Source organism: Epinephelus moara, chromosome 9, assembly GCF_006386435.1.
Source record: "Epinephelus moara isolate mb chromosome 9, YSFRI_EMoa_1.0, whole genome shotgun sequence".
In the NCBI taxonomy this organism is placed as follows: domain Eukaryota; kingdom Metazoa; phylum Chordata; class Actinopteri; order Perciformes; family Serranidae; genus Epinephelus; species Epinephelus moara.
In genome coordinates, this window is record NC_065514.1 from 1,609,898 (window position 1) to 1,621,659 (window position 11,762).

An 11,762-nucleotide genomic window follows, 5' to 3' on the forward strand; every position below is an offset into this window, starting at 1 on the left:
GTTTGTGCTACTAAATTTGGGCAGCGACCTTTCACCACTTTTCCAGCAGCTTTGCACCACTGAATATAGGAGTTTTTAGCAACTTGTTGCCTCTTTCTCAGCAGCTTTGTGCTGCTAAATGCAGATGTGCTGTTTAGCAACCCAATACTACTTTTCCAGAAGCTTTTGTGCCATCTAAAGTGGGTGTTTTTTAAGTGACTCATCATTGCCTTTAAGCGACTTTTGTGCCACTAAATGTGGATGTTTTTAGCGATCCCTTGCAGTGTTTCCAGCGGCTTTTGGGTGTTTTTAGCAACCTATCGTTACATTTCCAGCAGCTTTGTGCCATCAGACACTGGGGCTTTTTATCGACATGATGCTGCTCTAACAGCGGCTTTTATGCCACTGAATTTGGGTGTTTTTTAGCAACCTGTTGCCTCTTTTACAGCGGCTTTTGTATCACCTAATGTGGGTGTTTTTAAGTGCCCTGTTGCTGTATTTCCTGCGGCTTTTGTGCAACTTAACATGGATGCTTTTTTGGCAATGTCACCACTTTTTCAGTGGCTTTTGTGCAGCAGAATGTCGGTATTTTAAAGCAAAACATAACCTTAGTGTTGTTAGAAACATGAATTTTCAACGCATCTACGACATTATACTACACAAGTGTAACTTATCTGGGGTTTGCAGGAATGTACAGTGCCAACATTTTCTCTGGTGATTAGATTTACATTCTGTTATATATCAAAAGTTGTGTTAGCTGAGGAACAAAAAGCCTGAAGTTGTTGTTTGAATGTGACTGTGTTTTGTTGGTTCCTCAGGGCTGATTACTAGGAACTATGGTGAAATATGGAGGGGACACAGATGGATGGAAACCCTAAACATTTTGGGACAAGATCCACAATGGAAATGATTCAAGAGGAATCTGCCTCTGCTGCAGAATCAGTAAATACAATATTGGATGAAAATAACTCATAAGTGGAAATGTTTTTCTCTGCGTTTGTAACTTTTAAATTGATCTTTATGCTGCAATTTTGAAAGGTACTTATTTGTTGAACGTAACATTGACATATTCTCACTTTATAAAGTTTTAATGGGGAGCTGTTTAACAGTTGTGCATCAGCAGATGTGGAACATTATAAATATTAAAATATGTTTTTGGTCTCTACTAACTCCCAAGGAAAATATCTGTCTGTCTAGCTGCTAAATGTTCCACTTTCTACAACCATGAGTCGCAGAACCACAAAAAACATTTCTAGACATTTTTATGTGGAGCGTGTTAAGCAGTTGTGCATCCAGCAGCCGTGGAACAAGATTATCATTCAGTTTGAGTCTTGTTTCTGACCATCTGATGAGAGTAACTCAATAATTACTCTGCTTTTATCACCGTTTTTGGTCTCTATGATAACAATTTCAATCTGATCAGGATCCTCCTGGGTCCCTCCTGTTAGAGGTGTTCTGGGCACATCCAACTGGTAGGAGGCCCTGGGCCTGGGAACACCTCAGAGTCCCCCAGGAGGACCATACAACATACAAGTTACATACTTCATCATACTAACACATTTACAGCCTCCACTAAAAAGACAAAAAGACATGTGACACATGCTACAGTCCATTTGTATTTATTAAGCAACAATTTAAGAAAACATTAAAAATGCTCTTTAAACACAGTTACAATGAAACAGAAAAATACATAAGTGTTGCAGAGTCCCTCTGGTTGCAGGAAGAAGTCTGATGTGATGGAAACCTGTAAATAAAACAGGTAGTAATGGAAATATGATTTCACTGAGGGAAGGTGAATGTCCATCAAGACTTTGATAGACACTCACCGGCCACGGGCTCACCAAAACTGAACAGAAGATTGGTAAAACCACATTCAGATGGAAGCATGGATCCATCCTGCCTTGTATCAACGCTTCAGGCTGCTGCTGGTGGTGTAATGGTGTGGGGGAGATTTTCTTAGTACCAACTGAGCATGGTTTAAACACCACAGCCTACCTGAGTATTGTTGCTGAGCGTGTCCATCCCTTTATGACCACAGTGTACCCATCTTCTGATGGCTACTTCCAGCAGGATAACGCACCATGTCACAAAGCTCACATCATCTCAAACATGACAATGAGTTCACTGTACTCCAATGGCCTCCACAGTCACCAGATCTCAGTCCAATAGAGCACCTTTGGGATGTGCTGGAACGGGAGATTATCATGGATGTGCAGCCGACAAATCTGCAGCAACTGTGTGATGTCATCATGTCAACATGGACCCAAATCTCTGAGGAATGTTTCCAGCACCTTGTTGAATCTGTGACACCAAGAATTAAAAAGGGGGTCCAACCTGGTACCAGCAAGGTGTCCCTAATAAAGTGGCCGGTGAGTGTATATCTTTGAGCACAACTGTAATTTCTGTAAGCCATTAATACACACATATGGTGTAAGTTAGACAGTCTAGCAGCATGTTTTTGTTTACTGTTGGTGCTACAAGCTAGCATGCTAACACCGAGCTAGCTTGACACAACGGCGTAGCGAGCGGCATCAAATCAAACTAATAGTGCTAATTTTCGGTTTGCTTTGTTAAAATACGGCACTACAGGTACTCACACAGTCTGTAGGCAGCGTGACGACTCGCGTTTCTTCAGTCAACTCCTTCCCCTTGGTCTGCAGGTCCCGGTGAGCCGCGGGACGTCTGTACTGTTCAACTAGTGAACTTGCACAACAGTTTTTTTAAACGTGTGCTCTGAGCGACCTGCCGCATAGAGATGCATGGCACAAATGTACTGTGACGTATGCGTGACGTAATGCATCAAAGACCATCAAAATTGGTAATTAAGAGACTGCAAATTCAGCTGTTATCCACACACACACTTCAAGGATATCATTGGAGCCATACGGTTGGATAACAGCAGACATCTTCAGAGAGACTACTGAAATTACCTTTCAGCTCAGAGATGGACGCAAACAGAGATCACATCCCAACGGACGAGGTCTCAAGTCCAGAGGCGTGGGCCCTGAGGGTAGACACAGAGGTCAGAGCCCTCAGGATGGAGAGACAGAAGCTGTTGGCCAGGCTCAGTGGGAGCTGCCTTGAGACCACCAACCAGCAGGAGGTAGGCAAGGAGCTCGCCACTGAGCCAGAGGCTGAGGCACCACCAAGCCAACAGGTGGAGATGCAGATGGAACAGCATGAGTCAGCAGGTGACTCTCTGGAGCTCAACACTGAGCCAGAGGAACATAATGAGGCAGGTGACGCTCTGGAGCTCCCTAACAATGTCAGGAGAGCTCCACGAGGGAGACCCCCATTTCCACCTAATGGTCCAGTGCCATTCAGAGGAGGACCACCTGTGTTTGTGCCACTTCACCTGCGCCTGCAGCATGCACACTACATGCTCAACCAGGAGAGACGCATGAGATTCATGGCTGAGCAAGCGAGACACTTCGAGAGGCAGAGGTGGCTGGAGGCAACGAGGAAGCTGCAGCAGGAGCGCAGCTTGAGGTTGAAGTGTGAGGAGGAGATAGAAAGACTGAGGAGTGTGCCCTCCACTGCACCTCCCTCTGAGCTGGACCAGTCAGCTGAAATAACCAAGCTGACGGACCAGCTTCAGGCAGAAAAGCAGCAGGCTGACGTCTTGCAGACAAAACTGCAGGAGGTCAGGGGTCAGCTGAATGACACCCTCACCAAGGACCTGATGCTGGTTGAAAGGCTTAGAGAAGATAAGCAAGCCCTAGAACAGCAGATGAAGGAGGTGACCTGCCTGCAAAGAGAGAAGGAGGAGGTGTTTGCAGCTCAGCTTGAGGAGTTGAAGGAGCAGCTGCAGAAACAGATCAGCTCCAACCTCGAGCTGACCTGTGAACTGACTGCACAGAGGGAGGCCACGAGGGCACAGCAGAGAAAAAACCATGCTCTGCAGCAAGAGATGATGTCTCACATCACCTNCATGTTTGAGATGATGTGAGCTTTGTGACATGGTGCGTTATCCTGCTGGAAGTAGCCATCAGTAGATGGGTACACTGTGGTCATAAACAGAAATGGAACAGAAAGACCTTTATTGTCATCATTCAACATGTGTATGATGAAATTAAAACAGCTGCCTCTGATGGTGCAAGGAAGAATAAAAGTACAAGTAAACTGTATAAAACAATGTGTTGTTGTTGACCTGTGAACCCATGTCTGCAGTATTCAACAACCTAATGGCCCATGGGTAAAAACTGTCTCTGAGTCTGTTTGTCCTGCATTTTAAGGCCCTGTACCTCCTGCCTGAGGGCAGCAGGCTAAACTGCCTCTGATATTTTCTTTGCTCTGCTGAGGCACCGAGAGCTGGCAGTGACTTCCTGAGGAGGCAGAGGGCAACCAATGATCTTTTCAGCCGTTCTGGTCACCCTCTGCAGAGCTTTCCTGTTTGCCACAGAGCAGCCAGCAAACCACATTGTGACACAGTACATCTGCACGCTTTCAATGGTGGTGCGGTCGAAGGACACCAGCAGTTTCTCCTCTAGATGGTTTCTCCGCAGCACTTGCAGGAAGTGGAGTCTCTGCTGGGCCTTCTTGATGAGTGCTGATGTGTTGGCTGTCCAGGTGAGGTTCACTGTGATACAGGTCCCCAGAAACTTAAAGGAGGCTACCGTCTCCACACATGCCCCGTTAATGTCCAGAGGATCATGGCCCTCTCTCTGCCTCCTGAAGTCAATGACCATGTCTTTGGTCTTGGTGGTGTTGAGCCTCAGGTTGTTCACAATGCACCACTCTGCTAGCTTCTGTACTCCCCCCCCCGTACGCTGCCTCTTCTCCACCCGTAATCAGACCTACCACAGTGGTGTCGTCTGCAAATTTAACGATGGAGTTGGAGGGGTGGATCGGGGTGCAGTCGTACATGTAGAGGGCGTACTGTGGCGAGCTCAGCACACAGCCCTGTGAAGAGCCGGTGCTGAGGCTAAGAATGGAGGAGCAGAGCTGGCCCACTTTCACAACGTGAGGCCGGTTAGTCAGGAAGTCTTTGATCCAGGAACAGATATGGGGGGGGGATGTCCAGGACAGTCAGCTTCTCAATCAGGGTGTCAGGGATGATTGTGTTAAAAGCTGAGCTGTAATCCACGAACATCATCCTGATATAACTCCTCGGCAGCTGCAGGTGGCTCAGGGCAGTGTGGAGGGCAGTGGAGATGATGTCCTCCCTGGACCGGTTTGCTCTATAGGCAAACTGGTGTGGGTCGCAGTTCTGAGGGAGGCAGGCCTTTATGTGTTGGAGGATGAGTCTCTCAAAGCATTTCATGCCTACAGACAGTGCCACTGGTCTGTAGTCACTGAGGCTCTTGATGGCTGTGTGTTTTGGCACTGGGATGATGGTGGCTGTTTTCAGGCAGGATGGTACTGATGCTTGTGTCAGTGATGTATTGAAGATGCTGGTCAGCACTCCAGCCAATTGGTCTGCACAAGCACATAGTACATTACGGAGTACACCATCCGGTCCTGCAGCCTTCCTCGGGTTCACAGTCTTTAGTACACGCCTCATCTGGTGGTCCTGAATGGTGAGCGTGGGAGGACTGGAGGTCTGGCGGAACGGCACCACTGTGGTAGGTCTGGATGCCTCAAAGCGGGCACATTAGTGGTTGAGTTCTTCTGCTAGTGAGGCATCCGTACTGACTGCCCCAGGTGCATTGCCTTGATAGTGTGTGAGGTGTTGAATGCCCTGCCAGACCTGCAGAGAGTTAATGAAACAACAAAGTTAAAGTGCTTGCTGTATAAACAGACACTACGTAACTGGTGCACACGTAATGTCAAATATGTTGCTGTAGCTACAGGTTAGTCATCATTATAAAGGCTCGGTAAAACAACTGCTGGTAGGCAGGGGCACGCGAGAGACGGGTGGGGCTTACCGCAGCAGCAGAAAATCAAGAGGGGGGGGGATCCAAAAAAACTAAACACCACCCATGACACAGCACACCAACAGCAAGGGAATCGTGAAGGGACACCACCACCAGGGGATTTGGGCTGCTGCTCGCTTCAACCACCAGCACCTGTTTAAGAAAATTAAGAAGAAAACAGTCACTAAAAGCGTTAACACATAGTTACCACCTCAGCTGAGCCCTTTGGATGCGAAGAAGTTTAACATGTTTGATCAAATTCTTAATGACCGATTGATCAATCGGAGAAATTGTTATCACAGAGACAAAAGACGGTGATAAACGGAGAGTCATTATTGAGTTACTCTCATCAGATGGTCAGAAACAAGACTCAGACTGAATGATAATGTTGTTCCACGTCTGCTGGATGCACAACTGTTTAACACGCTCCACATAAAAATGTCTAGAAATGTTTGTGGTTTTTTGTGGTTGTGCGACTCGTGGTTGTAGAGAGTGAAACGTTTAGCAGCTAGAGAGACAGATATTTTCCTCAGGAGTTGGTAGAGACCAAAAACACACCTGAAAGTGAATACTGAAGTTATATTAACACATGATTTACAATGTTCCACATCTGCTGATGCACAACTGTTAAACAGCTCCCCATTAAAACTTTATAAAGTGAGAATATGCCAGTGTTACGTTTAACAAATAAGTACCTTTCAAAAATGCAGCATAAAGACTACCTGTGACATCATGTTAGGAAAAACAGCTTAATTCTCCTGCTGCGGGAAGAAACCCCTTAAAAACTACCCAAATCATTAATTTAGCTTTAAATACTTAATGGTAAGTAAGGTGTCCCTAATAAAGTGGCCGGTGAGTGTATATCTTTGAGCACAACTGTAATTTCCGTAATTGCAGTATGAAATACATGACTAAGGATAAACATATATGACACAGCACCATTCTCTGTATTGTTTGTTGCTGGTTGTCAAACGTCTTGTTTCCACATCACTTTGCTTTGACATTATTAAGCCCTGTATGTAGCCTCCCCTCCCTTTATTGAGCTTATTTCTGAGGCTAAATTACCTACCAAATTATTTTACAGGCTACAGTAACAGACAATGAAGCCAGTCACATGAGCGAGCCATTAATACACACATGTAACACACATGTATACTGGTTCGAACCCAGCAGGCTGAAGAAGCCACTCGCCACACTTTTTTCAGGTTCACAGTTTTTATTCTGACAAGAAGCACAATAATGTGGTTGGTGATGATGTACAGAGCCAGACACAGCTCTTGCCCCACAGTGGAAATCATCAGCAGCAAAAGGGGATTACAACTCTTTCACATGTGATCGTATAATATTGTTGGAAACACAAAATAAATGTATACTACAAATAAACGCATAATACAAACATGCAGTCTGCTTCTTCATGTAGCATCTTATTTAGTCTTATAAACTGCCATGAACCCATTTTTTAGTTTTATTTGGGGGGGAAAAATCATTTCTATGCAAGGCGTTAACTAATAAACCAAAGTATTTCTCTCCACAGAAGGTAAAAACATAGCTGACAAGAAGCACAGTAATGTGGTTGGTGATGATGCACAGAGCCAGACACAGCTCCTGCCCCTACACATTAACAATAAAACGCAACAAATACAAAGCTGCCGCCGTTTAACATTACCTGTGCAGTACTCCACAAAACAACAGTGCGCGAGGCCAAGCAACCGACCGTTACCGCAGCTAACCGTTACACAAGCTAGCAAACTCATTTTCACTCGACCAAAACACAAAACGTCAGTTAACAATGACGGTCACAAAACATAACAAGATAACTCATGACACTTAATATACACTTTGATTTGAGTGAAGTGAGATTTACAGGGTAATATTTGAACGTACGTAACTGTTACTACAGTGGAAATCAGCAGCAGCAAAAGAGGACGAGCTGACGTTTTCCGGTCCCTATAGTTAGCTACCACCACCGCCACGAGATGGCGCTCAAATAAAACACATAAAACACAAGCCTTGCATAGATAAACATATGTGAACCCATTTCGCAATCACAAAACAATGAAAATAAAAAACAGCAAGATCGCTTATCAATAACAAAACGTAAACAGTCTGGTAGTATGTTTATGTTTACTGTTGGTGCTACAAGCTAGCATGCTAACACCGAGCTAGCTTGACACAACGGCGTAGCGAGCGGCATCAAACCAAACTAATAGTGCTAATTTCCGGTTTGCTTTGTTAAAATACGGCACTACAGGTACTCACACAGTCTGTAGGCAGCGTGACGATTCGCGTTTCTTCACTCAACTCCTTCCCCTTGGTCTGCAGGTCCCGGTGAGCCGCGGGACGTCTGTACTGTTCAACTAATCCAAGCTGGAGCGGTGAACATGCGCATGCGCATTACAACAGTTAAGTGTTTTTTTTTTGAATTTGTGCTCTGAGCAACCTGACTGCAGACCTCAATGTGGGCGGAGTCAAACGTTTGACACCGCCCACATTTAGGCCATGCATAGAAATGAATGGCAAAAATGTACTGTGATGTAAGCGTGACATCACGCATCAAAAATCAAAGTTAGTAAGTAGACCTGGTCGACCGCAAATTCAACTGTTATCCACACACACTTCAAAGATATCATTGGAGCCATACGGTTGGATAACAGCAGACATCTTCAGAGAGACTACTGAAATTACCTTTCAGCTCAGAGATGGATGCAAACAGAGATCAGATCCCAACGGACGAGGTCTCAAGTCCAGAGGCGTGGGCCCTGAGGGTAGACACAGAGGTCAGAGCCCTCAGGATGGAGAGACAGAAGCTGTTGGCCAGGCTCAGTGGGAGCTGCCTTGAGACCACCAACCAGCAAGAGGTAGGCAAGGAGCTCGCCACTGAGCCAGAGGCTGAGGCACCACCAAGCCAACAGGTGGAGATGCAGATGTCTGTCTCTGTCTCTGAGCCAGAGTCAGAGACTGTGAAGGAGCTTAATGAGGCAGGTGACTCTCTGGAGCTCAACACTAAGCCAGAGTCAGAGGAGGAACATAATGAGGCAGGTGACCCTCTGGAGCTCCCTTACAATGTCAGGAGAGCTCCACGAGGGAGACCCCCATTTCCACCTCATGGTCCAGTGCCGTTCAGAGGAGGACCACCTGTGTTTGTGCCACTTCACCTGCGCCTGCAGCATGCACACTACGCGCTCAACCAGGAGAGACACATGAGATTCATGGCTGAGCAAGCGAGACACTTCGAGAGGCAGAAGTGGCTGGAGGCAACGAGGAAGCTGCAGCAGGAGCGCAGCTTAAGGTTGAAGTGTGAGGAGGCGATAGAGAGACTGAAAAGTGTGCCCTCCACTGCACCTCCCTCTGAGCTGGACCAGTCAGCTGAAATAACCAAGCTGACGGACCAGCTTCAGGCAGAAAAGCAGCAGGCTGACGTCTTGCAGACAAAACTGCAGGAGGTCAGGGGTCAGCTGAAGGACACCCTCACCAAGGACCTGATGCTGGTTGAAAGGCTTAGAGATGATAAGCAAGCCCTAGAACAGGGTTGAAAGGCTTAGAGATGATAAGCAAGCCCTAGAACAGCAGATGAAGGAGGTGACCTGCCTGCAAAGAGAGAAGGAGGAGGTGTTTGCAGCTCAGCTTGAGGAGTTGAAGGAGCAGCTGCAGAAACAGATCAGCTCCAACCTCGAGCTGACCTGTGAACTGACTGCACAGAGGGAGGCCACGAGGGCACAGCAGAGAAAAAACCATGCTCTGCAGCAAGAGATGATGTCTCACATCACCTATGAGCCGCTCTCCAACCACCTCCAGCCAGCAGGAGACAGCAGAGAGGACAACGCTCCCCAGGATGTGCCAAAACAACAGCAGGAAGTTTCTCTGTGGCGGAGGTTCAAGAAGTTCGTGACACCGAAACACCTCCGCCAGTACAAGGAGAGGGCCAACAGAGAATGAAACATCACGTTCTCAGGCCCACGACACGCCGCAGGACAGCACGTAGGTTTGTATTCAGTCCTGACAGACACACGCCTTTTGTTTCTGTCAGGACTGAATATGATCTTACGTGTGGCAACGGGTTTTCTCCGGGTGCTCCGGTTTCCCCGTTTTAACTACAAGGATTAATACAACAATAAAATCCTTAAAGTATACTTCACTTTATGTATCGCTGTATTCCTGTGGAGGATTAACAACTCTTCACAGTGTTGTTCATATTAATGTCAGATGAATCAAATGTATTTTAGCTGATTTAACTCAGAGAGAAAAAGGTTCATGTTCCTTCATTAACACATATTTCAGGGTTTAATATATAAACTTGTCTAACTGCCAAAATTATGATGGTTGGGAAAAATCACACACAGTTGTATCAGAAATCAAATATTCTTGCACACTCTTGCAGCTGAGGCAGTAATTATCATTTATGATATAAATATTCAAATATGCTTAAAATGTCCCTCGATAAATATTGATAAATATAGTAGTGTTATCATAACCCCACACTACAGGGCATATAGAGCAAAGATTTTAACATGCCATTCTCCATCCATCCACCAGAGGTCCTCAGACTTTCCCACCTGTGACCTGACTCCTACATCCACCTGCTCAGCTGTTCTTCATTTCCCAATTACCCCTCACAGTATTTATACCAGTTTCCAGTGGCTTTTGTGCAACTAAACACAGGTGCGTTTTGGTGACCTGTCACCACAATTTCAGCAGCTTTTGTGCCACAGAACCTGGGTGTTTTACGCCTAAACATAACCTTTTCATAACCATAACCAAGTGGTGTTTGTGCCTAAACATAACCATGTGAAGCACATTGTTAGAAATACTGCATAATGTACACTGCCAACATTTTCTCTGGTGATTGGATTTACATTCTGTTATATATCAAAAGTTGTGTTAGCTGAGGAACAAAAAGCCTGAAGTTGTTGTTTTAATGTGACTGTGTTTTGTTGGTTCCTCAGGGCTGATTACTGGGAACTATGGTGAAATATGGAGGGGACACAGATGGATGAAAACCTTAAACATTTTGGGACAAGATCCACAATGGAAATGATTCAAGAGGAGTCTGCCTCTGCTGCAGAATCAGTAAATACAATATTGGATGAAAATAACTCATAAGTGGAAATGTTTTTCTCTGCGTTTGTAACTTTTAAATTGATCTTTATGCTGCAATTTTGAAAGGTACTTATTTGTTGAATGTAACATTGACATATTCTCACTTTATAAAGTTTTAATGGGGAGCTGTTTAACAGTTGTGCATCAGCAGATGTGGAACATTATAAATTGTATGTTAGTGTAATTTCAATATTCACTTTCAGGTGTGTTTTTTGGTCTCTACCAACTCCTGAGGAAAATATCTGTCTCTCTAGCTGCTAAATGTTCCTCTCTCTACGACCGCTCGTCACTGACTATTCTGTTCGGTGCCGAGCAGGTAGTGCATAAAAAAATGCATGAAGTACATTTTGCATATGATACATACATTTACTTAAAGTTTTGAATGCAGGACATTTCGTTTAGTATTTCCACAGTGTGTCTACCTGGCTTCACACAGTGCTGATTTTTACCTCAGCAGCACTCGTCACCGTTAATCTTGGCTGGTAGATGAGTCATATATAGAGGCAGGCGTGCAGCACAGGGTGAACCAGATTGACTCTGCCTGCATTTACAGGGTGGCAGTAACGGTTATGACCTAATTACACACGCTGCACGCTGCATACACAAAACGTACACTAAAGAAAGTCATGTTTTCATAGAGGAACAATGTAGATTATACACACACGCCCAAACACCACCCGCTTCTAATACACAGCTTTTTTATAAATTTGATCTTTGCCTTGGGATGAACCCAGTCTTAAGACATTATTTAGGAAAGCACAAATAATGTAATGCCTATCTTCTTCTCTTACTATATAATGACGAAAACTCTGTGTGTGTGTGTGTGTGTGT

At 45.2% G+C, this 11,762-nt stretch overlaps 1 protein-coding gene and 1 long non-coding RNA gene across 2 annotated transcripts; one reads left to right on the forward strand and one right to left on the reverse strand.

Annotated features, from left to right (window-relative positions):
• The first annotated feature begins 1,730 nt into the window (after positions 1 to 1,730).
• Positions 1,731 to 9,827, forward strand: LOC126396045 (uncharacterized). The gene is made up of 3 exons (XM_050053873.1): positions 1,731 to 2,639; positions 8,157 to 9,330; positions 9,371 to 9,827. Exons 2-3 carry the CDS (start codon positions 8,534 to 8,536, stop codon positions 9,768 to 9,770), a joined length of 1,197 nt encoding a protein of 398 aa, XP_049909830.1. The 5' UTR covers positions 1,731 to 2,639; positions 8,157 to 8,533; the 3' UTR covers positions 9,771 to 9,827.
• Positions 3,959 to 8,215, reverse strand: LOC126396084 (uncharacterized). The gene is made up of 3 exons (XR_007570515.1): positions 8,094 to 8,215; positions 5,847 to 5,987; positions 3,959 to 5,668 (listed from the first exon to the last, which is right to left on the reverse strand). It is a non-coding gene; the product is annotated as an uncharacterized LOC126396084 (long non-coding RNA).
• Positions 9,828 to 11,762: the final 1,935 nt, after the last annotated feature.

Coding starts and splice junctions, on each gene's coding strand:
- LOC126396045 (XM_050053873.1), top strand. CDS start 8,534: ATGGATGCAAACAGAGATCAGATCCCAACGGACGAGGTCTCAAGTCCA. Junction 9,331..9,370: donor GACCTGATGCTGGTTGAAAG/GCTTAGAGATGA, acceptor CAGGGTTGAAAG/GCTTAGAGATGATAAGCAAG.